At 38.4% G+C, this 24,802-nt stretch overlaps 2 protein-coding genes across 2 annotated transcripts; one reads left to right on the forward strand and one right to left on the reverse strand.

Moving 5' to 3' along the window:
- Positions 1-518: 518 nt before the first annotated feature.
- On the forward strand, positions 519-6,369 carry LOC131013229 (peptidyl-prolyl cis-trans isomerase CYP37, chloroplastic). The gene is made up of 12 exons (XM_057941306.1): positions 519-786; positions 2,094-2,351; positions 2,451-2,540; positions 2,980-3,075; positions 3,844-3,951; positions 4,141-4,190; positions 4,365-4,467; positions 4,708-4,761; positions 5,365-5,523; positions 5,614-5,736; positions 5,816-5,865; positions 5,984-6,369. Exons 1-12 carry the CDS (start codon positions 628-630, stop codon positions 6,093-6,095), a joined length of 1,362 nt encoding a protein of 453 aa, XP_057797289.1. The 5' UTR covers positions 519-627; the 3' UTR covers positions 6,096-6,369.
- Positions 6,370-6,754: 385 nt separating this feature from the next.
- LOC131013227 (G-type lectin S-receptor-like serine/threonine-protein kinase At4g27290) lies at positions 6,755-10,611 on the reverse strand. The gene is made up of 7 exons (XM_057941305.1): positions 8,851-10,611; positions 8,491-8,619; positions 8,248-8,375; positions 7,951-8,161; positions 7,613-7,850; positions 7,386-7,536; positions 6,755-7,299 (listed from the first exon to the last, which is right to left on the reverse strand). Exons 1-7 carry the CDS (start codon positions 10,169-10,171, stop codon positions 6,991-6,993), a joined length of 2,487 nt encoding a protein of 828 aa, XP_057797288.1. The 5' UTR covers positions 10,172-10,611; the 3' UTR covers positions 6,755-6,990.
- Positions 10,612-24,802: the final 14,191 nt, after the last annotated feature.

The raw sequence follows: 24,802 nt of genomic DNA on the forward strand, positions 1-24,802 counted from the left end.
TAAACAAACCAAACTTGAGCTTAGTAGTATTCGGCTCGTTAGCTCGTGAACATGCTCGTCAAGTGATTCAGCTTGTAAAATATAAATTATTAGTAGACATAACTTATATTTATCCACTAAAATTAATAATAATTGTATTAAATCTCTCTAATTAATTTCATTTGTTATAAGAAAATAATTAATATATTTATTATTTTAAATAAAATAATTTATTTTTAAAATAAAATAATCAATATTTTAAATATAAATATAAATTTAGAAAGTTCGTATAGGCTCGATTAGGCTCGTGAGCCGCTCGTGAGCCTCAAAGTATTCGGTAAGTAAAGTTCGGGATTCGATTCGATACTTAACAAACCAAATTTGAGCACACCACTATTCGGTTCGGCTCAGTTCGATTACACCCCTACCAATTGCCAGAGAATGGATGGAACCCAATATAAACTTTTTGAACAATAGTGGTGCCGCTAATTGTGTGAGACATTAAATAAGTTTAAATTAATTTTCAAGTGAAAAAATGAGAGCCTGGCGGTGTAGTATAAAGATGATGAGAGAGAGAGAGTAGATTAGGCTTTGGATGAGGCGCGCCAAAACAACATCATCATCAACAACAACTACCAACTCCCGTTCATGGCCGTTCCTTTATCACCTTCACTCTTCTCTCTTAACAACCTCTCACCCCTTCCACTTCCTCAAGTTTATACTCCTTTTGGCTCTACCCGTTTCAATCGACCGCGTATCTCCAGCAAATTCAATCGCATTTTGGCGATTAAGGATTATGGCCCCACGGTTAGTCCGCATTGATCCCTTAGAATATTGCGTGCTTAGTATTTTACTCTCTCTAACTGCAACATGTACGAATTGTTCAGTGTGCCTGAGTAGTGACAGTGATTGCATTAGCATTGTTTGTTTGTTCTGCACATTATTAAAATAAGATTTTAATAGGAAAAAATTTAAAGGCATTGTTTGTTCTGCACATTAACCAGAACCTATATGGAGCATTGCATTTGGCGCCGTAGTTGGTTTGTGTGAATTGTAACTCAAATTCATGCCTGGAAAATCACAAACACAAAAATATTGCAGATGAGAATATCATCAGGTCAAAATAAAGCATGAGAATGCAATCTCTAATTGATTCGCTAATTCTTGCATTCTAGAACTCTTCTGCTTGATCGCCTCCACGCCTGATTTTTTTTTTTAATAACTTGAGTAACATTTATTTGGTCTTCGTGCCTTATTCCAAATCAACCGTTGCTCTGGGATGATCTTAGCGCAGGATGACTTGATCGCAGAGGATTCTCCTTAACTATTGGAATTTTTTCATTTAGAATGTGCTCTTGAAGTACATGGAGGACTCCTGTTAATATTCATATGCTATGAGTTATTGCCAAATGCTAGCCCATTTGATTTGGATTTTTTCCTTGATGGTATGACTTGATCTTTTACAAAACATATCTGCATACTTGCAAAAAATGATTTTGGTTGCCATATAAAAATGTCTTAACTAATGATAATTATGAAACTAACTAAGATTTAAAATGCATAAATCAGTCTTTTTGAATATTCATTTGGGTACTAACAATAAGTTATCAAGTAGTATTCGTTTACTAATATGCACATTGACCTTCAAGTTCACAGCATAGAGTGCAAGTAGGATTATGCTGGAAAGATCCTAAGTCTAAGTGGTCTCGGTTTATTGTTATTTATCTTCCAGAGGGGACTAAGATTTGATGAAAAATTGGCATCAGCAAGTACGATGCTAAAAGCATAGCATAATGTTCTAATATTGTACTAAAATGTTTTATTATTATTATTATTATTATTATTATTAGATTTTAGATTTTTTTTAATTTACTGATAACGCTTGGTAAAATATCGAAATATCATTTATTATTATTATTATTATTATTATTATTATTATTATTATTATTATTATTATTATTATTATACGAGGATTTGTGTTCAAAGATGATAGCTAAGAATTATTTCTGGATGTCATCGCCAACTTTGGGTTCTCCTTCTTTCTGGTTGTAAACTCATGCATTGTTATGTCCAAGATTAACATCAGCACCTTACATGAATTGTATTTCATGCAGGAGCTAAGGAATGGGTGCAATTACTGCCCCGACCTGAAGACATGGATGGAAATAGGAAGGAAGCCGTTTGAGAAAGTTTTTGCTGTCAGCATCCTCTTTCTCCAACTGACATCACCAGTACCTTTGACAGAACACGATTATTGGCTCATTCCTCCAGCTGAAGCAGTACTTTATTCCCCAGAGACAAAAATTCCTCGGACTGGAGAACTGGCTTTAAGAAGAGCTATCCCTGCTAACAAAGATATGAAAGCCATACAGGTTTGAAGAACAATGACTTTTCATTTAAGTATTTTGATATTAAAAGGTTAAGCTGAATTTAATAACCAAAAAAACATAGCATTCACATCTTTGTTAAAGGATTCTCTGGAGGATATATCATACCTGCTAAGGATTCCACAAAGGAAGCCATTTGGAACTATGGAGGGTAATGTTAAGAAAGCTCTAAAGGTAATACTTGACTTTTTTCTTCTAAGACTACTGGTTCATAATTTCACAAGAGATGGAGTGTATCTTTTATGGACTAAGTTTATGACATGGCCTTCATTTAGTTACCATCTGTTCTAAGATAGGTAGAAAACCTGCTTCATATGTTGGATATTGTTTTTTGTTCTGTAATGCATTCTGTAGGTGACAAAAGAATGTGGTTTTGTAAGGGATGTGTTAATATTATATCTACATTTTTGCCTTCACTTGTGGGTTAAATTTAGCTTAACCTCATTGTTGTATGGGGATGTTGATTTGTTTGTCTTCATCACCTGCCACTTTGCTGCTTCTTTCAATGAGATGATGTACTGATCCATTAATATTTTTGAGTTTTAACTATATCTTCCTTTTGTTTCCTGTAGGCTTAGTTTCTTACCATCCGCTTTGTTCTTTTTCTTTTCAGATTGCTTTGGATGAAAAAGAATCCATTTTGTCTAGCATGCCTGTTGAATTTAGAGAGAATGGTTCGATTCTTTATGCATCTCTGACAGATGGACAGGTAGATTGCAGTTTCTGCTCTTAGGGTATCTTATACATTAGGTTTCTTTGTCCCTGCACAGTGTTCCTGTGGTACCAAATTAACGTAGTTCCCAAATTCCTTCTATTTTACTACTTAACAACAGCAGATGGTGGTTCAATTTATTCCTCTTCTATTCGAGTTCTTAGTTGTGAAATCGCTTATCATCTCATGTATGTTCTTGCAATTACTTCCTTTCAGCAATGGTCTTTGAGAAAAATAACCCATCTTAGGTAAAAGACATCTTAGGCATTGTATATGATCTAAGTCAATCAAATTAATTTTCCTAATCTTCTCTGAGCAAGAAAGAAAGCTCCTAGCAGTTCTGCATTATGGCCCTCAAGATTCCAACTATTTCTTATGAAAATCTCACAACTCCTCACAATCTGCTTAATGGCTCTGTCAAGTCTTTTCCTTTTCACCAGATAAGGCAGATTTCTGACACTGGTTGGGTGACTATATTTTTGTTGATTCAGTTAAACCCAGCTCGAAGCCTCAACTAAAGAAAAAAATGGGGAATGTCATTACTTGTTTCTTACACATTCAGTAATAAGCATTCTAAAACTTCAATTCCATTTATTTCTAACCCTCCAAAAACCAAATCGCAGAACTTAGTTCCATTCCATAATCATTCTTGTGTGGCAGGTGCAACTTACAGCAAAACTAGAAATCTTTTAAATCAAGGCTGTGCTGATGAGATTTTGGTAACGATAAGCACGGAAATAAGAAAGATTTTTTTCATCTATTCAGGGTGGGTTGAAAACCCTTCTTCAGTATATCAAGGATAAAGATGCAGACAAGGTTTCAGTTGGCCTGGCAACTACGCTGGATACTGTTGCACAGTTGGAGTTGCTACAGGTATTTGTGATTGCATTCAATAACTGAATAATTGCTTAAACCTAGCTTCATAAAATTTAGCTAGGCAGGCAGGGAGAGAAAAATCTGCAAATTTGTACTTATTCTTTCTGCAGTTTGCCTTTTATCTGGTTTGACTAGTTACATGTTCACAATTGATCAGTGATGTGTCAAGGATGTATTTGTCAACAGGCTCCAGGATTATCATTTTTGTTGCCTGAGCAATACAAAAACTACCCAAGGTAATCATCTTACTTCTCATAACATTTTCAATTTTCTTTTAGAAGTTCTCTATTTATTGCTGTTCGATGCTCTGTATAATCTATCTTATGGCAATTTTGCCTCAACATGATATCTTTGCTGCTTCTATTGAAGTGGTTTACGCATTGTGGCTGATATTGTACAATTTCTGAAAGGCTTACAGGGAGAGCAGTAGTTGAATTTGCTATCGAGAAAGGAGATGGCTCAACGTTTTCTCCAGAAGCTGGTGGCCAACCCAGAACCACTGCTATACTTCAGGTGTACCAAATACCTTTCAGCCAATGTTGGAACTGGATAAACTGTCTTATATTATGCCAAACTACTGAAAGGCACAGCTCAAATCTACCGTACATAAAATAATGGGCGCATTTTGTCTCATGATGTTCTGTGCATGTCCATCATTTGATCAGTATTACTATTAACATCACTAGATAGATGCATGGGGCTTCTGTGCCATGCTACAAGTAAGCCTTTTTCTTACAAATCATCTCTCTTTAGGTTGTCGTAGATGGGTATTCAGCGCCTCTTACTGCAGGGAATTTCGCAAAACTGGTAAGGTAGTGGAATCTCACTTCTTCCTTTTACGTACCTCCCATTGTTCTTTCACGGTGAAAACTATGCACTATTACTCACCTAAGCCATTTTCCTCTTATGACTTTTTATGTTACCTAGCATTTAGTTTTGACCTCTGGATTCTTCTCTCAATCAATCAAAAGTATAGAACAAGACAACCTAAAATAATGGTCAAAATAATTGCCTTATTAGATAAGCATTTTGCTAGTTGCACCATATGATAGATCAGCTTAGCACATATAGAAATAAAATCAGCTCTAATTTGGATTTTCTATAAAAAGAAAATACTTGGTTAAGTGGCTGCAGACAGACAGCTACAAACTGGAACATATCTCAGCAGGATAAGCATTCCACAAAGCTTTGCTGACTTTACGTGCTCACTCAGAAGATCTGTAATCGAATAAATGGGTAAACTTTGGGCCATGGTAACTGCCACAACATGAAAAGATCTTGATTACATTTCGTTTTACTTTGCTTTACATATTGTTGCTCAGAAGTCTTTGGCTTTCATCTGTATGCATCATATCTTCTCTCTGCTTATCGAAGAAATGATTCTCAACTTGGTTTTTGAAATAATGTTAGGTGGTTGAAGGGGTGTATGATGGCATGAAACTAAATTGCACGGACCAAGCCATTCTCTCAGACAGCAAGCTAGGAAAGGACAAGGGATATGTAGTCCCCCTCGAAATAATGCCATCAGGGCAATTTGAGCCACTCTACAAAACGACTCTAAGTGTCCAGGTTTACTGAAAGCTCGTCTATTTTATTGAATAATGCAGCCTAAGCTTCAATTTTCGCTACAGTGATTGACGTTCAAATTTCCATATGAAGGACGGGGAGCTGCCTGTGCTTCCGCTATCAGTTTATGGAGCAGTGGTCATGGCTCATAATCCGGACTCTGAGGAGTATTCTTCACCAAACCAGTTTTTCTTCTATCTCTATGACAAGAGAAATGTGAGCAGTATGAACTTGATTATTTTCTCCCATATTTTTTCTTGAAATGAGATTAAATCAAGTAAGTCTATGTTGGCAGGCTGGTCTTGGAGGGCTATCCTTCGACGAAGGCCAATTTTCTGTCTTTGGGTACGTATCTTTAATGTCATCAATTCTTAGTTCATCATCAGATATTCTGCGTACAAGAATAGAAAAATCTAGGAAGCCAATTTACTACTTTCTGAAGTAGTATTTCCATGTTTCACAGTTACACGACAACAGGGCGAGAAACATTATCTGAGATCAAGACGGGGGATGTGATCCGATCTGCAAAGTTGATAGAAGGCCAGGATCGCCTCCTTCTGCCTAAACAAGGTTAAAAATGCCGCTTTCTTCCTTTTCCAAATGAAGATAGAAACTCACCCACATGCTTTCTGGCTTTGTCTGTTTAAGTAGTTCAAAGTCCGCAGGAGGCGTGATTTTGGTTTTATCTTTCAAGATGTCATTGCTGTTGATTTGTGTCTTTGCAAACAAGATTCTTGACAACAAAAATGCATGTGTATTTGCCTTCCAAACATAGCATTTCATTATGCACATCGACTTGGAATATGTTTTTATCTTCCTAAATTTTATAAATATATTCGTTGCCTCTTAGTTCTTGTAACACCATAATATAAGTAAAGTGTCAAACTAAAATTTAAATGAACATTTCATACAAAATCATGAATTTACTCAAATATAAAAAAATATTAAATCAAAAAAATTTAATGCCAAAATCATGAATTTACATAATGCTAATTGTCGGTCTATTCGACCCAACCCACAAATTTCGGGTTGGATTGACATTCCTAGCGTTATGTGTTAGGTGGAGAGAGGGAGTGTTTGTGGTGAAGTGAAACAAGGAATTTAAGTCTCTTCTATTAAAGTTAAATAGGAATATCTAAATTTCTTTATGTCAAAATTAGCTAAAATTTATTGAAAGTAAATTAATTGCTAGTAATATTTAGTTTTCACTATTCATTCTGCATATTTCACACCATTAACAATTCTAAATATTCTTCAAATTATAGTTCTGGAGTTAGAAACATTTACACGAAGACCAAAGTTAGAAACAAACTAGGAAATTATATCATTATATGCAATCTTTTAATCTATCTTTCTAAACTTGAACTCATCTTACATCTCCGAATTATGTGAACATAAACATAGAATTTCCAACCAACCAGGTGGCTGGTCTAGGAGCTCAAATACACAGAGCAATTAAGTAGCAATATCTCATCTGGCCTCCAAGTCGGTAATGGTAAGTGTGCCACTCTCGGACTTAATAGTAGGCGGTTTCCAACTTGGTGGAGGGATATAGCTTCCTCCAATGTAATATCCAGGCTCATTAGGTTCAGGCAGGATCGCTCCATCAGTTGCTAACATTAAAACCACTGATGGCATGATTGGTCTATCCTCTGCCAAATTTTGAACGCATAATAACCCCACATGTATGCATCTCTTCACTTGGGATTCAACACATGTTTCCTTCAAACACTCGTCCATCATTTCCATAATCCTCTTCTCTTTCCATAGCAGCCATGCCTGCACCAATTGCCACCGGTTAAGTTTACTCTCTGAAAAACACTTTTTCATAGGATATCAACAGACATTTGTAGAAAGAGGAATACATGGTCTAGGAGAGTATGACAATGATCGTTGTGTTGAAATCCATTGATCTTTTTCCCACTTATTATCTCTAGCAGTACCACTCCAAGACTATAGATGTCAGACTTCACAGAGAATTTCCCGTGAAATGCATATTCTGGAGCCATATAGCCACTGCATGAAAAAGAATCAATAATTAGGCCACCATGGAAAATAGCAATGTGCTTTCATGAGATGAAAGAAAACTTACAATGTTCCAACAACTCTCTTTGTTCTAGATAGACATTGATCCTCTTCAAATGTTCTTGCTAAGCCAAAGTCTGATATTTTTGGATTTAAAGTAGCATCTAGTAAAATGTTACTTGCTTTTAGATCCCGGTGGATAATCTTTACCCTGGAATCATGGTGGAGATAAAGCATTCCCTTTGCGATTCCCATGATAATGTCAAAGCGCTTAGGCCATGTCAAAAGTGTCCTTCGATCTTGATCTGCACATGATCAAGTACTTTATAACACTTCAACTATATGGTAGGATAAATGTATTGAATCTAAACAAACAAAAGGATGAGGGATATATTTGGCCAGCACCAAAAACAAAATTATCCAAGCTCTTATTCTGTAGGTATTCATATATTAGCATCATTTCATCCACTTCAATGCAACATCCAAGAAGCCTGACGAGGTTTCTATGCTGAAGCTTGGCAATAAAGATGACTTCATTCTTGAACTCTTCAAGACCCTGTTGAGAAGTTTTAGACAATCTTTTGATTGCAACTTCTTCTCCAGGTGCCAGATTGCCCTGCATATGCATGATAATATGGGAGTAAGGATCTATGCTAAAGTAGAGGCAATGCTCAAGCCGTAGAATGTGTCAAGGTTGCTTGCCTTATAAACAGGACCAAAACCTCCTACTCCTATCACATTGTCTTCGGAGAAATTGTTTGTTGCTTCTAGAATAGCTGCCATTTTGATCAAAGGCAATTCTATATCCTCGTTCTTCTTCCTCTTTAGTGCTATGAAGCATGAAAAGACAAAAGAACTAATGCCTCATGATCTGGTCGACTGCATAATCTGAACATTATAACAGAATTTTCAAGAAGAGTCCATTACACAAGTCATTGTTGTTACCTTGCTGCTTCCATCTTGTCAGTAAAAGAAAACCTCCGTTGATAAAACTCGAGACAAGGACTCCAGTAGCAATTGATATTAGTATTAAATTAGTAGTCGCTTTCTTTGTCTCCAAATTGGAGTTAAAATCTACATGCAAAATCAACAAGAACAGTGATTATCGAGGCCTTCGGTTCTGTTTTTTGGGTTTCCTGCTACTGGAGAAAGAGGGGGGGACAAGGGTAAGAAGGTCATATAGATCACACTTGTTCAGATTCAAAAATATTTCTTACGTATAAATAAAGGGTGGCAGATTTAACATTAAATCTCTATCTCTTGTTTAAGCTAGAAAATATGTAGAAGGGTGACAGAAACAGTTACCTAGTTCTGAAAGTGGTACTCGAATATAGATATTCTGCAAGCTATCTGCTGCAGAAACCTCTCTGGTATCAAGGAGATCCCCAAACCACATCAAGCAGCCTCTGCCTCCATTACTTATGTATGGTTGAGCAGACGCGGTGCAGTTACAGTTTTTCAAGCACTCAGCTTTGCACTGCTCAAGGCTCATGCTAGTATTCAACCAGTATCTCAGCATATCAGGATACTTCACCCCTCTAACCTCTACAAAATCATCTCCACTCTCGCAATTCAACGCCCTAACTCTACCACATCCATTAGACCAGTCTCGAAGCTCCCATTCCTTCCTAAACTTGGGGGAAAATCCTTTGAAACATTCGCATCTCTGTGCCTTGTCAACTGCGCAGATGGCGTTGGGACCGCAGTAACCATACTCGTCGCATATGTCTCGTGGAAACGGGTACACAGGCTTCAACTTATTCGTTCCTGGTTTCGTAATATAATGGTAGATTGAGCCAGACACGTCTAATGTTGCTCTCATGATAATTGAGCTTTGATAAGGAAATAAGATAGATATGAACCTCCCCTCTTTGTAGATCAATTCAGCTCCGGGGACATTACTGCGGAAGCGAGGTATACCATTCAAATAGAGGCCATTCCACTTTCCAGTGCGTGCTCTTTTCCTTGTGCCTCTGTAAATCACCATCTCACCCATGCCATGGTTCTCGATCTTCATCATGAAATCTCCAGGCGAAGGATCATCCCAATTTCTCCATGATGTCAAGTTAGTGCTAACGCCGGCATCAAGGTCATCTACCATCTTCATCCCTGATAGCCACGTGTCAGTTGGGAAATCAAAACTCTGCCATAAGTAGTAGCCTTCCTCCGTCGCCTCGTCCACAACAACTAGGTTTCCAGTTTCTAGGAGCCGTACAACTGGACGCGATGCCGCCGTTGATGGATTCGCCGACCAGATAACGCTTTCATCTCTGCTTATAAGGAGAGTGCCGTTTCCAGCAACAGCGAAGACGACTCCTTGCGAATCAGTGATGGGATTGTTTCTGTTTGCAACCCAAACTACAGTATCAGGTACGGCTTTGTACCATATGCCTAAAAATACATTCGGCGATTTTCCAGGACGGAAAAATCCAAGCTCGAAAACTAGGTTTTCAGAAACCAGAGTCTGGCCAATAGCAATGGTTTGGTTGTTAAAAAGGGAATCATCTGCTCCATAGGTTGATTTGAGAAAGGCGATGGACTGAACCAAAGAGCAGAAGCAGATGATTGCAGTGAAACTGGTAGGCACCATTTCAATCCCAAGACTTCGATGACTACATGGTACCATAATTGGATTCTTAATAAAATAAAATTAAATTAAAATTAAAATTTATCAAATTTAACTATATTCAATGTTTTATTTAAATAAAAATAATTCTATTGTTAGGGTGTCTCCATCTGTGTTTTTTCTACGCAGTTTCTTAAATTGGAACTACCTTTGAAGAAAATGGAAACCAGTTTCAACACGGAAACCGAAAAAACTAGGTGCAAATTTGTACCCACCTTCAAACTGATACATGCGGGCCCCTCTTTCACCTTTTCCCATTTTATTTTCTTTTTCCTTTTCTGTTTTGCGGCTAAATGATAGCTTTGGATCATTTAATTGTTTTTCCTTTTCATTTGTTTAATGCTTTGGCCTCATTGTTTTGTCTTTTTTTTTTTTCTATTTATTTATTGTTTTGCTTTGTAATTAAAGAATAAATGGCTAATTTCAATTGTATTAATTGATTCAATTGCAATATGTTAAACGACTAAATTTTAGTAATGTAATTTTAATTATTATTTAATTTTAAATTTATTTTATTTTATTAAATTAGATAATTAAAATATAGAATTTTAATTTAAAAATAAAATTAAAATATATAAATAATAATGCAAATAAAATTAATTGGAAAATATATGTATAGATATATAGAGGGATTGTGTATTATGGTGGGGCCCTAAAAAGTAAGAAACTGGTTTATTGTTGAAGGAGATGTGAGAGAAAAAAGTAGGTAGGTTTCTAAAGCTGATGTGGCAACGATGTGACAATTTGGAAACTAGAAACTGGGATAATTGTTGGAGGCACCCTTAAGTTTTTTCTATAACGCCCACCCTCGTCTCACTGCCACCAGGCAATTCCTTATTGGTCATTTAGATTTTTTAGATAAAATTTAATTATATTTATTCTTTATAAAAATCATAAATTATATTAAATTCATACTGAATTTTACTTTATAAATAAAACTTAATTTTTTTTTAATTTTCACAAACAAACTAAATTCTTTACTTTCTCACAATTTCGCATTCATTTAGTTTTTTTTTTAACAAATTTATTTTTATTTGAAGTTATGAATCTAAAACATATCAATTATTTTTATTCAAATTCTCAAAATAATCCAAATTCACAAGATTATCTTAAATCTCAAGATTATATAAATTTTACATCTTATTCAGACTCCTCATTTTTTTTTTCCAAATTCTCAATTTTACCAATCTCAATTTTCTCCAAATTAAGTCAAATTCCTATATCTCAAATAATACTAATATCAGAGAATGTCTCCCACAATTTATTTCTGTGTGTTCAACGTCCAAAGACAAATTAAAAGGAGGCAAAAAATATAATTTGATATGTGAAAGCAGATGTAGCTCTTATGTTATTTTAGATCAGGACCGATTTTGAAAAAGATAGGTCTCGAGGTGAAGTAATAAAAATAGCCCTCTATTTATCATAATAAAAATAGAGTTAATATATAGAAGTGTCCACTTTCATATTGTAAAATTAAAATCTAGCCTATCAAATAAGAATATTAAAAAATGGCCAATTTTTGAGCAAAAAGTCAGAAATACCCCTCCTTAAAAATTAAAAATTTTCACTCTATCTCTAGTTGCACTCTCTCTCTCTCGTCTGCCTTCCCTGCCCTCAGTCCACCGCACCGCCTCCCCCGGTCCGACGCGCCACCTTCCCTGGTCCGATGCGCCGCCTCCCTGGTTCGACGCGCCTCCAGAAGCCTCCCCCTCCGTTCGCCTACATCAGCGCCTCCTCTGTGCCGCGGAGAAAAAAAACACAGCCGCCGCCATACTCATTCTTTTTCTTTATTTTGCTTTTCAATCAGTTCTCGATTTTCAAGAAAAACATTTGACGAATGGAGGATTGCTGATTTAGCTTTTGAATCTAAATGTTGAAGATTAGTTTTGATTAAGAGCAACATGTTTTCCTAGAATTGCAAATTTAAGATTTGTGGTTCACGCATATCTATGAGATTTCATTTTACTACATTAATTTGTAAGTATTATTTCATTTTTCGATTCTCTACAGCAACTTGTCTAATTTTGATTCTTTTATGGGAAAAGGTGCATATAAGTCCTCCTAGGTGTAGCCCTTACAGCAACTGAAATTAGCTGTGAAATGGCCAAGTCAAATACTGGCGTTTTGACTGAAAAAGATACTTACTGAAGAATTAGTTATGGCTTAAGTAATAATGTAGGCCACGTGGATTTAACGGACTGATACTCAAGTCAAGTATCAGTTGACATTCTTCCTCGGACTGAAACTCCTGAATATAAAGGAAGCCACGCACCTTCAAGTACAGCCGCATTTAATGCAGAGATATTGAACATTGTCCTTTCTCTACAGAGTTTTCCTTTTTGGTGATAACTTTTCAGAGGTGCCTTACCTCTTGTACCTGAGACGTCGTTCCTCACCAAATTAAGGAACCTCGAAGATTGAAGCCTCAGCCAAATTCAAATTGCTCTCACAACAGATGAATTCTTGAAGACCATCTCAGCCAACGGATCTATTCAAGACTTCTCCTATAAATAGAGCTCGAGGAACACTACAATCGTCACCGATTCAAATGCACAAGCTGAAACTCTGCCAAAATCGCAACTCAGCCATTAACTACTTTCAAAGTTTTGAATCGAAGAAGAGAATTCCCAAAGCCAAAATAAATTCTCTGATTTCATACATTCTCTTAGTTCCTTAGGCAAATTCTTTGTAATATCCAAAGACTAAGTTTCCGATTACAGAGAGCCTTTTCTCTATAATCTAGTTGGTACTTGAAACCCCTTTAAACCCGAGAGAAAAGAGAGTTTGAGTAGAGAGGAGTTCAGACCAGTGTTCTGACTCCAAGAGATCTTAGCCACCCGCTAGAAAAGGCACTTGTGTCTTAGCGTGCTAAGAGTGAGCGAGAAATCCAACCCAGAGTGTTGGTACTGGAAATTGTATTTTTCGTTTAACATTTGCGTGCACCCGTAAGCATAAGCCCAGAGTGATTGTCAGTGTGTTTAACTGACCGTGGACGTAGGAATTTGTTCCGAACTACGTAAAAATCCTTTGTTGTTTTTCTTTTTCAGTTTTACTTTCTTATTTGTGCACAAACTTCTTTTTAACTGAAACTGATTAATTGCAAAGTGAAACCAAACTCCTGACAACGTGCTAATCACAAAGGCTATTTCTTAAGTTTAACTTTTTCCACTGCTAGTGTTATTAGTCTAACTGATAAATTTTCGGATAATCAGTAAGATTCATAACACTCCTCTATTTCAAAACCTGATTGAAGTCCCTTTTTGGATATCAGTCAAAGTTCTGTTGTTTAACTGAAATTTCTTAACTGCTCTTCTTTGTCAAACTCTTTCAGTATCAGTTGATACTATTTCAGTTAACTTCGAAAGATTTTTGAAAAATAGCCTACATGTGTATTCCCCCCCCTCATACACCTGTTCAGCAACCCTCCGGGACCCAACAATTGGTTTCAGAGCAGGTTGTTCGCAAGAACAAACTTCTTTGACCCGGTTTTACTAAACTAGATCATTTTCTAAAAGAGGGTGTTAAATTTCTTTTTCGTACTACTTGCGCTCTTTATCTATTTTTTCTTTGTGCCATGGAAGCTAACTACAACAGAGTCTCATCACTCCCCACGTTCAGTATTGAAAAATACGACATATGGAAGTTTCGACTGGAAAGCTATCTCACTGCTCAATATTGCCGAATGTGGGAAGTCATCACCAAAGGACCAATCGTCATCACTGAAGTAGTCAAGAGGACTCCACTGGACACCACAAAAGATCCCTATGATGAAGTCACCACTGAGACTGAAATCACATACTCCTTTTTCATCGAACTCCACATCTCGGCTTATCATTATTTTCTTGGTATTTGGATTATACTCCCTCCGTCCGCAATATCGTTTCCATATTTACTATTTCGGTCCGTCCGCGATATTGTTTCCACTTCCATTTATAGTTGTAGGGTCCACATAACATTTTATTCTCTTAACCTTATACTTTCATCAAAAAGTGTCTTTATTGTGGGGCCTAAACTCCACTCACTATAATATCTACCATTATCTACTACTATCCACCACTTTTCGTAAAACCCGTGTCGTCCACAACGTGGAAATGATATCGTAGACGAAGGGAATATAACTTATAGCCTTTCGAGTTAGAGTCGTACCCGATAAAGATGAATGCTTCACTTTTGTTATCGAGCTTCTTCCTTATCTCATCTGGTACATGTACGTAGGCTTTGCTCCCAAATACCTTTAGGTGGGAAATTCTTGGCTTTCTCCAGCTCCAGGCTTCTTGTGGAGTCTTTCCCCGAACGCTTCTTGTTGGAGATCGATTGGACAAATACACTGCGCACGCTTCTACTTCTGCCCAGAACTCTTTAGGCAGATTCTTCATTTTTAGCATGCTTCTTGCCATCTCCATGATTGTTCTGTTTTTTCTTTTCATCACTCCGTTCTATTGGGGGGATCTCTGAACTTTTAGGACAGCCAAATTTCATTTTGCTTCGCAAAATTCTAGGAACTCCATGGATGTAGATTCTCCACCTCGATTGGATCTCAGAGCCTTGATTTGTTGTCTGCTCTCCTTCTCGACGGCAGCCTTGAATTTCTTGAATGCTTCAAATACTTCTGACTTCTGCTTCAAGAAATATACCTATGTTTTCCTTGAAAAATCACTAATGATGAGCATAAAATAATTATTTTTACCCAGCGAGGTTGGCTTTATTGGCCCACATACGTCAGCATGAACCAACTCCAGTGGCTTTTGGGCTCCTGAACTTGACTCCTTTGGGAATGGCTTTTTGAACTGCTTCCTAAGTAGACATCCTTTGCAGAGTTGATCGGGGTGCTTGATGGATGGTAGACCTCTCACCATCTCTTTCTTTGACAACAACTCCAAACCACCAAAATTCAGGTGCCCCAATCGAAGGTGCCATAACCAAGACTTATCTTGGTAACACGCTTTCAAGCATTTTGCAACGTTATTTCGAATATTCAATAGAAACATTCTATTTTTGGACATTGGCACCTTGGCAATAAGATTATTTTTGCCATCTCTTATTGAAAGGTTATAATCTCTCATGTGAATATCATAACCTTTCTCTAAGAGTTGTCCCAAACTCAATATATTATTCTTCATATTGGACACATAGTAAACATTTGAAATAAATTCATGATCTCCATTCTTCAAGCGACTTAAAATTTTTCCTTTTCCTTTAATGGGAATTTTAGATTCATCGCCAAAGGATACATTTCCACTTACCGACTCATCAAGCTCCACGAACATGTTTCTTTTTCCACACATATGATTGCTCGCGCCATTGTCGAGGTACCACGTGTCATCTTGTCTTCCAACTTCTCCTTTGTATGCTAGAAGCACACTTCCAATTTCTTGACTTATATTTTCGGCATAATTGGCCTTTCTTCAATCCTTACTTTTTCACTTCTGCACTCGGAAGCATAGTGCCCAAATTTATGGCAATTATAACACTTTACTGAAGATTTATCGTACCTTAACTATGAGTTGTTCCTCCCTCGACCACTTGTATACTCATTTCTTTCAGTGTTGTTGACGAAACCTCCTCGTCCTCGACCATATCCACGTCCTCGGCCTCTGTCTCGATCTTGTTCTGGGCCACGTCCTCTCCCGAATTGTCCACGACCATTACTCTGAAGGAATATTAAACTGAATTAATGCTCTGTTTGCCCGATGATCGTTTCTTGGATTATTATTAATTTATCATACAACGATTAATCCTAACATGCTCCTATGAATTTAACAGCTGCACATTGGTGTTAGGAATACTTACTTGAAAAGTGTATGCAGAGACTGTCGATGATCGAATCGAATGACTCCAGTTCTAATCTTCTGAACTGTATCCCGCTCAACTTTCACCGTTGGATGGACAACGAACTGTGAAAGTCCCAAGGCAGAAAGCTCCCACACGTTTTCTGCGCCTCTCTGCTCTCTCAAAACCCTAAATAATTAGTGTGTGTATTTCCTGAGAGCAGACAGTTGTATTCAAAATAATTAAATACGTGTAGGGGGCGCAGAATAGGTGTAGGGGGCGACTTCTGCTCCTTCTAGGGCTAGGAGACTTTGGGCCAGTCCAAGGACTAAATACAAGGAATAAAGATGGGCCTCAAATAAATTAATTATCCATGGTCAGCCCAGACCATAATTAATTTATAAATATTAGTTCATTCCACTAGAGAACCAATATTGACTTACCCCTTTATTGCCGGTGATGAGTCGGGGCTTGTATTTAGACTTATTAAATCCTCGTATTTAAAATATCCGACATCCATTAATTAATTAGAGCTCTGACAGCTTAAATTAATTAATCTCTTTGTAATTCTTAAGCAGTACCACTCAAACCTTATTATTGCGCCTGAACTTAATCAACCTGCAGGGTTTAGCGCAATAAACTTTATTGAGTTCCTTAAGGGGATGTCATTATCCTATATCGGATACGGGTACTAATACAGATAATCAAATATCATATATTAACCGCTATCACCCAAGATACAGAGTACTCAAGTTACTATATAACTCTCACTCATAGTAAGTCAAAGTGATACACGAATTAACATATATATCTGAAATCTTATTAGTATTAAGATTTTATTAAGTCACCGAGATCTTGATTCTTCACTTAAGTCAGATAGAAGAATACATCTCATTGTGGTCCTATCAATACGTTATGACGTACCAGTATAGACAAGTAGTCAAGACAAACTACTTCCATCTATACCGCAGCCTAAACCGATGACTCGTCCTAAAGTCATCTCGGCTGTGATCATATTATATCTCTTAAGGTTATTCCAATTATATGGTCTTCTGTAATCTACAACACACCATATAATCTACTTATATAGAGATAGAGAACATACATATGCAATCATGAACACAAACAGATAGGAGATTAAAACAGTGAACATAGGAATCATTGTATACAAGCATAAAAGGTTCTTGCTTTCAGTATACAAATCCAACATACTCAGACCTTCTTCTTTATCTTTTAAGCTTACTTACATTGTTTAAAATTGCTCTGAAATTTCTTGCTTCTTCTTTTATTTATCCTCATATGCTTGCAACAATCCCAACAAGAGATCGATCGTCATCTCCTCCAAATTTTTAGTTTCTTCAAATGTTATCACTATATGCTCAAATCTTGGAGTTAGTTAGCGCAATATTTTTTCCATAATTCTAACATCCTCCAATTTTTCCTCATTTCTTTTCATTTGATTTGAGACCGCCAAGACTCTTGAAAAATAATTTGAGACCGATTCAGACTCTTTCATATGCAACGACTCAAATACTCCTCTTAAAGTTTGAAGTCATACCTTTTTAACTTTCTCGGCTCCTTTGCACGCGTTCTAGAGCTTCTCCCACGCTTCTTTGGCGGTACTCGCATTCGAAATCTTCTCGAAATCGTAGTCCCCTAGCGCTTGATAAATGAGATAGAGAGCCTTCTTGTCTCTCTTTCTCGCGTCTTGCAATCTATCATTTTGTTGTTGGGATAGTGTGGCCTCGTCTTGCGGCTCCTCGTAGCCATTCTCCAGGATCTCCTAAACGTTTTGGGCTCCCAATAACGCCTTTATTTTGATACTCCAATTGTCGAAGTTGTTCTTGTTGAGCATAAGGACTTGAAACGATTGAAGATTCGCTGTACCACAAGTAGAACCTTGTGGCTCTGATACCACTTTGTTGAAAATATAAGAATATATATATGGGAGAATTTAGGGTTAATTGCATATAATATCACGAACTTTGTCCGAAATTCATTTTCCCCATGATCTTTAAAAATTCCATTTTTTTATCAAATACTTTGACATTTGTTCAATTTCCCCACGATTTTTTTTACCCTCAAATCGGAATCGACGTGGTGCTGATGTGGCTCGCCGGCACATGCCATTCCTATAAATTAAACTATGCGTTTTGTTAGGTCCTGAGGGTCTCGAATAGGTGTATGGGGGGGATACACCTATGGGCTATTTTTACAACTCCTCAATCAGAGGGATCTCAGTCAAAGATCAAAACGAAACTTTACATGCAAACAAAGACGCCTATTTTACAGAAATCAGTTTTGACCAAACAGGGTTGACGACTGATACTGAAAGCTCTTCAGTAAAGAGTTGAACTTAACTGATGCACGTAAGGGCTTCAGTCGAGTTTGCTAAAACAGAGATGATAACACTCTTCATGACTATCACAAGATAGATCAGTCAGACTGATATCATACGCAGCGGAAATTAAACTTAGTTTCGCAATAGCCTCGGTGGAGCACGTTGTTGGTCTTTAGGTTTCTCTTTGCAGTTAATCAGTGTTCAGTTTATCAATTGAAATAACACAAGTAAGAATGTAAAACTGAAAGCTGTAAACAACACAGATACTTTTACGTGGTTCGAAAAAACCCTTTCCTACATCCACGGTCGGTTGATCAGACCAACAATCCACTCCGCAAGTGCTTAACAGGTGCACTGCAAACCAAACCGTGTGCTTGCCGGGTGCACACAACCGTACCACTGAAGAAAACCCTTTGACTCAACCTAGAACACCTCTAGTTTGACTTGCAATAGAACAAGGACATCCTAGTGATGGTAAGTTGACCCAGTGTCATCTCTCAAGGAAGATTTTAAAGGGCAATTAATTATGTCATACGAAAACTGTAAACTAAGGATTATTAAACTAAAACATGGAAAATAAATTAACGTGAAATTAAACTTAACTAAAACTTTAATTTTAAAATTATCTAGGCGAAAAACTATAAAATCCTAGGCAAGATTTAAACGCGATTAAAGTAAAGGAACTTGGAATTTAAATACTTGTAATTTAAAAGCTTCTAATCTAGGCATGAAACTAAATTGCATAATTTAAAGGAAAGCATCATAAAAACGCATAAACTAAATTGCATAATTAAAAAGGCAGAATTTAAATTGCAGAATTTAAAGAACGCAACTAAAAACCGTAAAACCGTCTCGAGAAGTAATCTGTCACGTAATTACAACTCTAAACGAAGAACTAATCTAAAACATGAATTGAAAGAGCTATAATAAACTAACTAGAACAATAATCGAAATTATGAAGAAACTTAAGAAAGCAATAAAATGCCTAATCTAGGTTGCAGCGCTGGAATAACTCTCTCCTGGCAGAACGCAAAATTAGGGCTAAAGACGTTTGTTCTTTGATGCAAAACAAAGCCCTTATTTATAGACTTCTCCTCAAAGTTGCCATCCAAAGCTAGACTCCTAAAGGTAATAGAATAATGTATGATAAGGTAACTCCAGCTGGTGTGTTCTTCAAGAAATCTCCTCCTAGCGAGAATTAACAATTCTGCACGTTCAGTTATGAAAAGGGCAGTGCTGAGCTGAAAGTCAGCTCTGGCGTTAGGGCAGAGCTGGATGTCAGCTCTGGAAATTTAGCTCTGGCGAAAGTAACTCTGCTCTGGAAGGCGAACTCTGGTGCGTCAGCTCGGGAAAGGTAGTAAGAGCTGAAAAGTCAGCTCTGGCGAGAAGGGCAGAGCTGGAAAGTCAGCTCTGGCGAGATGGGCAGAGCTGGAAAGTCAGCTCTGGCGAGATGGGCAGAGCTCGCAGCTCAGCTCTAGCGAGATGGGCAGAGCTCGAAGCTCAGCTCTGGCGAGATGGGCAGAGCTCGCAGCTCAGCTCTGAAGAGATGGGCAGAGCTCGCAGCTCAGCTCTGGCAACAGAGCTATGCTCGCAGTACAGTGCTGGGCTCTCAGCTCAGCTTTGCGGTACGGTGCTGGGCTCTCAGCTCAGCTTTGCGGTACGGTTCTCCCCCTTAAAAATAGAACCTAAAAACTTGTACTTAGAGTTAAGAACGAAAACAGTTCTAAAACAGAACAAGGAGAAGACAGAAAAACATAATCAGAGCCTGGACAAAGAGTCATTGTCTTCAGGTTGAGATCAAAAAGAAGTTCTTTTCATTAATAAAATACTGATAAGCCATCAGTCGAGGTAGACTTACATTGGAGTAAAAAAGAAAAACAAAAACAACATGGGAAACCCATGGACTCCAGCAGTCTGCTTGGCTGCGCCTTGAACTTCTTGATCTTCATCTTCTGTCTTCGTGTCTTCATGTTCCTAAGCTTGTTCCGCTCTCACTTGTTTTCCGTTGAGTTGAGGTCTTTACTGGAACGTCGTCCTTACAACTTCTGGGGATCCTTGCTATCTCATCTTCAGTAAAGAAATAAAGGACAGGAGCAACCTTAGGGAAGGTTTCTCTCTGACTTCTGACTTTCCCTCTTTTTGGCAACATCAAAAAGAGAGCTGATGATGGAAGCTATGATCGGATGGGACTTCAACTCCGATTCTCAAGCATTCGTGGGAGAGCTTGGAAATGGAGAAGTGATCCCGAGATGCAGAAGGAAGAGGACGCCAGTGGAGAGGTGGAGAGATGAGAAGAGAGACGGAGAAGTGATGGAGACGGAGAGATGGAGAAGAGCAGGGTGAAGGAAAGGAAAGTATGCATAGCATGTTAGAGACAAACATGAGATGCAGCTATGCATACAATCCGGAGAGTGAATAGACAAACGAGAAGAGAAGAATTAGAGGAGTGCGAGAAGTGGGGAGAAGAAGCGAAGGAAATGCATGGCGAGGCTTTGATGAAAGAAGTATATCAAAACGCGCCTCGTCATACATGGAGGAAAGAGAAGGTGATGATGAAAAATCGAATCAGTGTTAGTCGTGAGGACTAGCACTGTCGATATTGCGCCAGTTGACAACGAGCTCCTGCTCATTGTTGTTGCACCACATGGAAGCTTTACGAAAGGTGCAAAGCTTGCCTGAAGAATCAGGTGAAGTTCGTCGACTTGAGACAGGTACTTCAAGCCATATGGTCCGGGCATGAGGATGGAAGACACTCGCTTCGCTGGATACAAGTGAGGGTAGAGCAAACTTTGACGTCGGAGAGACGTTGAGATCCAGTGGAAGGGTCCGGTGAAGACCAGGTATGTGAGTGTCATTCTCCCACTCCATGACTTTGCAGTCATAGTTTTCTCCTTTAGTCGGAACAATTTTTCTCTGCAGCTTTGGAAATATTGAAAGATTTTCTCATAGTGAAGGCTGTGGAGATTTGTTAGTTGATGCAGAAAAATAGTGAAGACAACATGGTATAAATAGACAAGATGTGTACCACGTAAGAAGATGAAAAGTTTTTAGAAGAATGTGCCTAAAATGTTTTTGAAGAAAATTTTCACGTCCGCCGTCACTGCAGGAGACTGAGACTTCAAAAAGGTGAGAGGCATCATTGCATTCTGCCATGTCAATAAGGTTCTCAAGAAATTTTATCACAGAGGCAAAAGGGGTTGGAAAGATTTTTGGCAAAAGATCAGGACAAGTTCAATCAAAACAGATTTTTCGTTTAAAATACTTGTCCTTCTCGGATATTCCATTTTCCAACAATCAGTTAAAGTTTTTGAAAGAAACTGATCAGTTAGAGAAAGATTTTGAACTGAAACTCAAAACTCTGAACTGAAATAACTGATTTTAAAAGTAAGCTTTTAAAATACTTACTGATCGACTGAACATTGCAGTCAGTCGATACCACTTGATCCTGGTTGAATCATCAGGATAGCTTCTTCTTCAGATGAGCGTTCTGACTTCATTGCTTTCTTCATCGGCGATCGTAGACTCAGCAGTTGGTTGACCACCAGTCAGCATGACTATTTGAGAAAGTCATCACGCACAGCATCACTCTTCAGGGTTGATGAGGCCGATCTTTCCACACAGATCGTTGAACCTTTCTTCTGGAAGAGCCTTGGTCAGCAGATCCGCTCTCTGAACAGCAGTGGGAATCCATTCCACAGAGATATTATTCTTTTCGATATGATCACGGATGAAGTGATGTCGAATAGCAATATGCTTGACTCTGGTGTGATTAACTGGATTCTCTTTTCATTGTTGTGGATAAAACATTTAGAACCGAAAGCATGAAAGTAGGCAATTGATGGCTTTTTGTTCTTCCATAGCTCGTATGGAGTTTTTCCATGTCTCTGAGTGAGGAAGGAGCGATTCTGCGTGTAGCATGCGTTGTTGACTGCTTCGGCCCAAAACTTCAAGGGGAGTTTTGACTCGGCTAGCATCGTCCTTGCTGCTTCCTTCAAAGACCGGTTTCTTCTTTCTGCAACTCCGTTCTGCTGTGGAGTTCTTGCTGCAGAAGTTTGATGACTGATTCCTTGTTCATCACAATACTCACGAATGACAGTATTGAGGAACTCAGTCCCACGATCTGATCTGATGCTGATGATGTTGACTTCCTTTTCAACGCTCAGTCTTCTCAGCAGCTGTGGCAGTTCCTCCAGTGTCTCATTCTTCTTGAAGAGAAATATAACCCAAGTGTATCGTGAATAATCATCCACAACAACTAAGGTATACTTCCTACCATTGTAGCTTCTTGGAGAGATAGGGCCAAACAGATCCATGTGAAGTAGATGCAGAATTCTTTCAGAGGAGTGTCCTGTCTTTAACTTGAATGACATCCGTGTCTGCTTTCCTCTTTGACATGCTTCACATTATTGCTTCTTCTGGAACACAATAGAAGGCAGACCTTCTACCAGTTGATGTTTAGCAAGCTTGTTGATCGTTTTGAAGTTGAGATGGTTGAGTCTCTTGTGCCACAGCCAGTTGAGCTCCAAGCTGCTTTTGCTGATGAGGCATGTTTCTGGTGGGCTGTCTTCCCATGAAACGACGTAGAGACTTCCTTGTCTGAATCCTTTCAGAACCACCTTCTTTTGATTGTTTCTAACAGTGAATTCATCTTTCTTGATCTTCACTGTGAAACCGCTGTCACAAAATTGACTCACAGACAACAGATTATGTTTAAGACCAGAAACAAAGCTAACGTTACTGATACTGGCGTTACCCATGTTGAGCACACCGTAGCTTTTTGTTTCTCCGATTGAGTTGTCTCCGAATGCAACTTTGGATCCAGCTTTCTCAACATACTGGGATAGATATTCTTTGTAGCCCGTCATGTGGTACGAGCAGCCACTATCCAGATACCATGTTCTGATTGAAGCTTTAACTTCTTCCTTCTTTTTGTGTTTCCTGACATTGACCTGCAAGGAAGAGTTGCTTCAGGCACCCAATCAAGATTTGGGTCCTTCGATGTTAGCTCGAGTTCCCTTTGGAACCCATATCTGTTTCAGAATTTGTCTGATTGATCTCTTGCGCTTTGTTGATCTTCTGATTGACGTTGTTGGCGCTTTAGTTGGCACACGAGCATTCTTCTGTTGAGAATTTCCTTTGAAGGCCTCACTCTTGTAGCAATTCTGTCTGATGAGTGGTTGAGATCTTCTTTGCTCGGCGAAGTATCTTCCTTGAGATACTCGAGTCTTTGTAGACTGATGGAGACTTGACTGATGTCGTGTGACATGAGTCATTTGATGTCCAGTTGCTTGTCGTCGTGGATGTCGCTTGGCTCGACTGGACTCATCATTGTTTGGTCTCCATGGATGTTGTTTCTTCTGAAACTGAATTGATGTCAGTCTCTGACTGATATGGCCTTTCTTCCCCCTGGACTGGTGAGGAAGATTCTTCTTGATTTCTGATGTCCCTTCCCCGATCTTTGACTGAAATCTGCTTTCCAGTCTTCTCAGTAGGATCAACTGGTTGGGGGCCTCCTTTGCTCGTCTGTAGCTCCGTGGAGGTGGAACATTTGATCTAGCCATCAGTTTGCGTTTGCAAACTTCGTCCATATCATGATCTCTTGATTCTTCTGATGTTGTGACTTCAGAAGTATCGTCCTTTGAAGCGATCGTGATCTTCTTTCCTTTGTCAGCTGCAACCTTTCCTCCAATGCTCCTTTTGATGGAAAGTTGCTCATCACGAGAGACTGCATCATGCAGTTCTTGACTGTTTCTTCCAGCTTGTGATTGAGCCTCTTGATCTCATGAGATGCTCTATCACATTCTGAGTTGGAGATTCTGAGCTTTTCTTCCAGTCGGCTGTTCTCCATGATTAGCTGATCAAGACAAGTTTCATCCGGAAAGTAGATGATTGTCTGATTCCTAGCTCGTTCATCATTGATCTCCTTGTCCATTTTCTGATTCTGCTTGAGGAGATCTTCGAACATTTTCCTCAACTGACAGTGATCAGTCATGAGTTGATCAAACTCGTCAGTTTCATCGGATGAGCTTTCTCCAGATTCTGAGTGGTCTCCTGAAATCATCAGGAAGTTATCAGTATAAGGAGTTTTTGAGTGAGAGATTACCTCTGAGCCATTCATTCCATTATCGTAGCTGTTGTCAGCCACGCTTTCAGATTCATTGGCCATCAGGGCTCAGCTCTCATCGTCTGAGCTGGAATTGTCAAAGTCGGATGATTCTGATGTGTCTTTGGAAGAATCAGCGTCGTCAGCAACCATCGCTTTCTTCTTCGAAAAGCTGCGATCTTTCTTGGCTTTCAGCTCTCTGCGCTCAGCTTGAGTCAGATCAAGGCATTCATTTCGAAAGTGCCCTTTCTTTCTACATCCAAAGCATTCCATGTCTTTGATGTCGTAAGCGGCTGACTTTCTTTCTCCGCTTCAATCTGTGGAATGTCTGGAGTTGCTTTCTCTTTCTTTTCCTTTGTAGTGCTGCTTGTGGAACCTTCTGTACTTCCGAAACTTGGACTCCATTTTGTTGAATCTT

Source organism: Salvia miltiorrhiza, chromosome 2 (genome assembly GCF_028751815.1).
Source record: "Salvia miltiorrhiza cultivar Shanhuang (shh) chromosome 2, IMPLAD_Smil_shh, whole genome shotgun sequence".
Lineage (NCBI taxonomy): Eukaryota > Viridiplantae > Streptophyta > Magnoliopsida > Lamiales > Lamiaceae > Salvia > Salvia miltiorrhiza.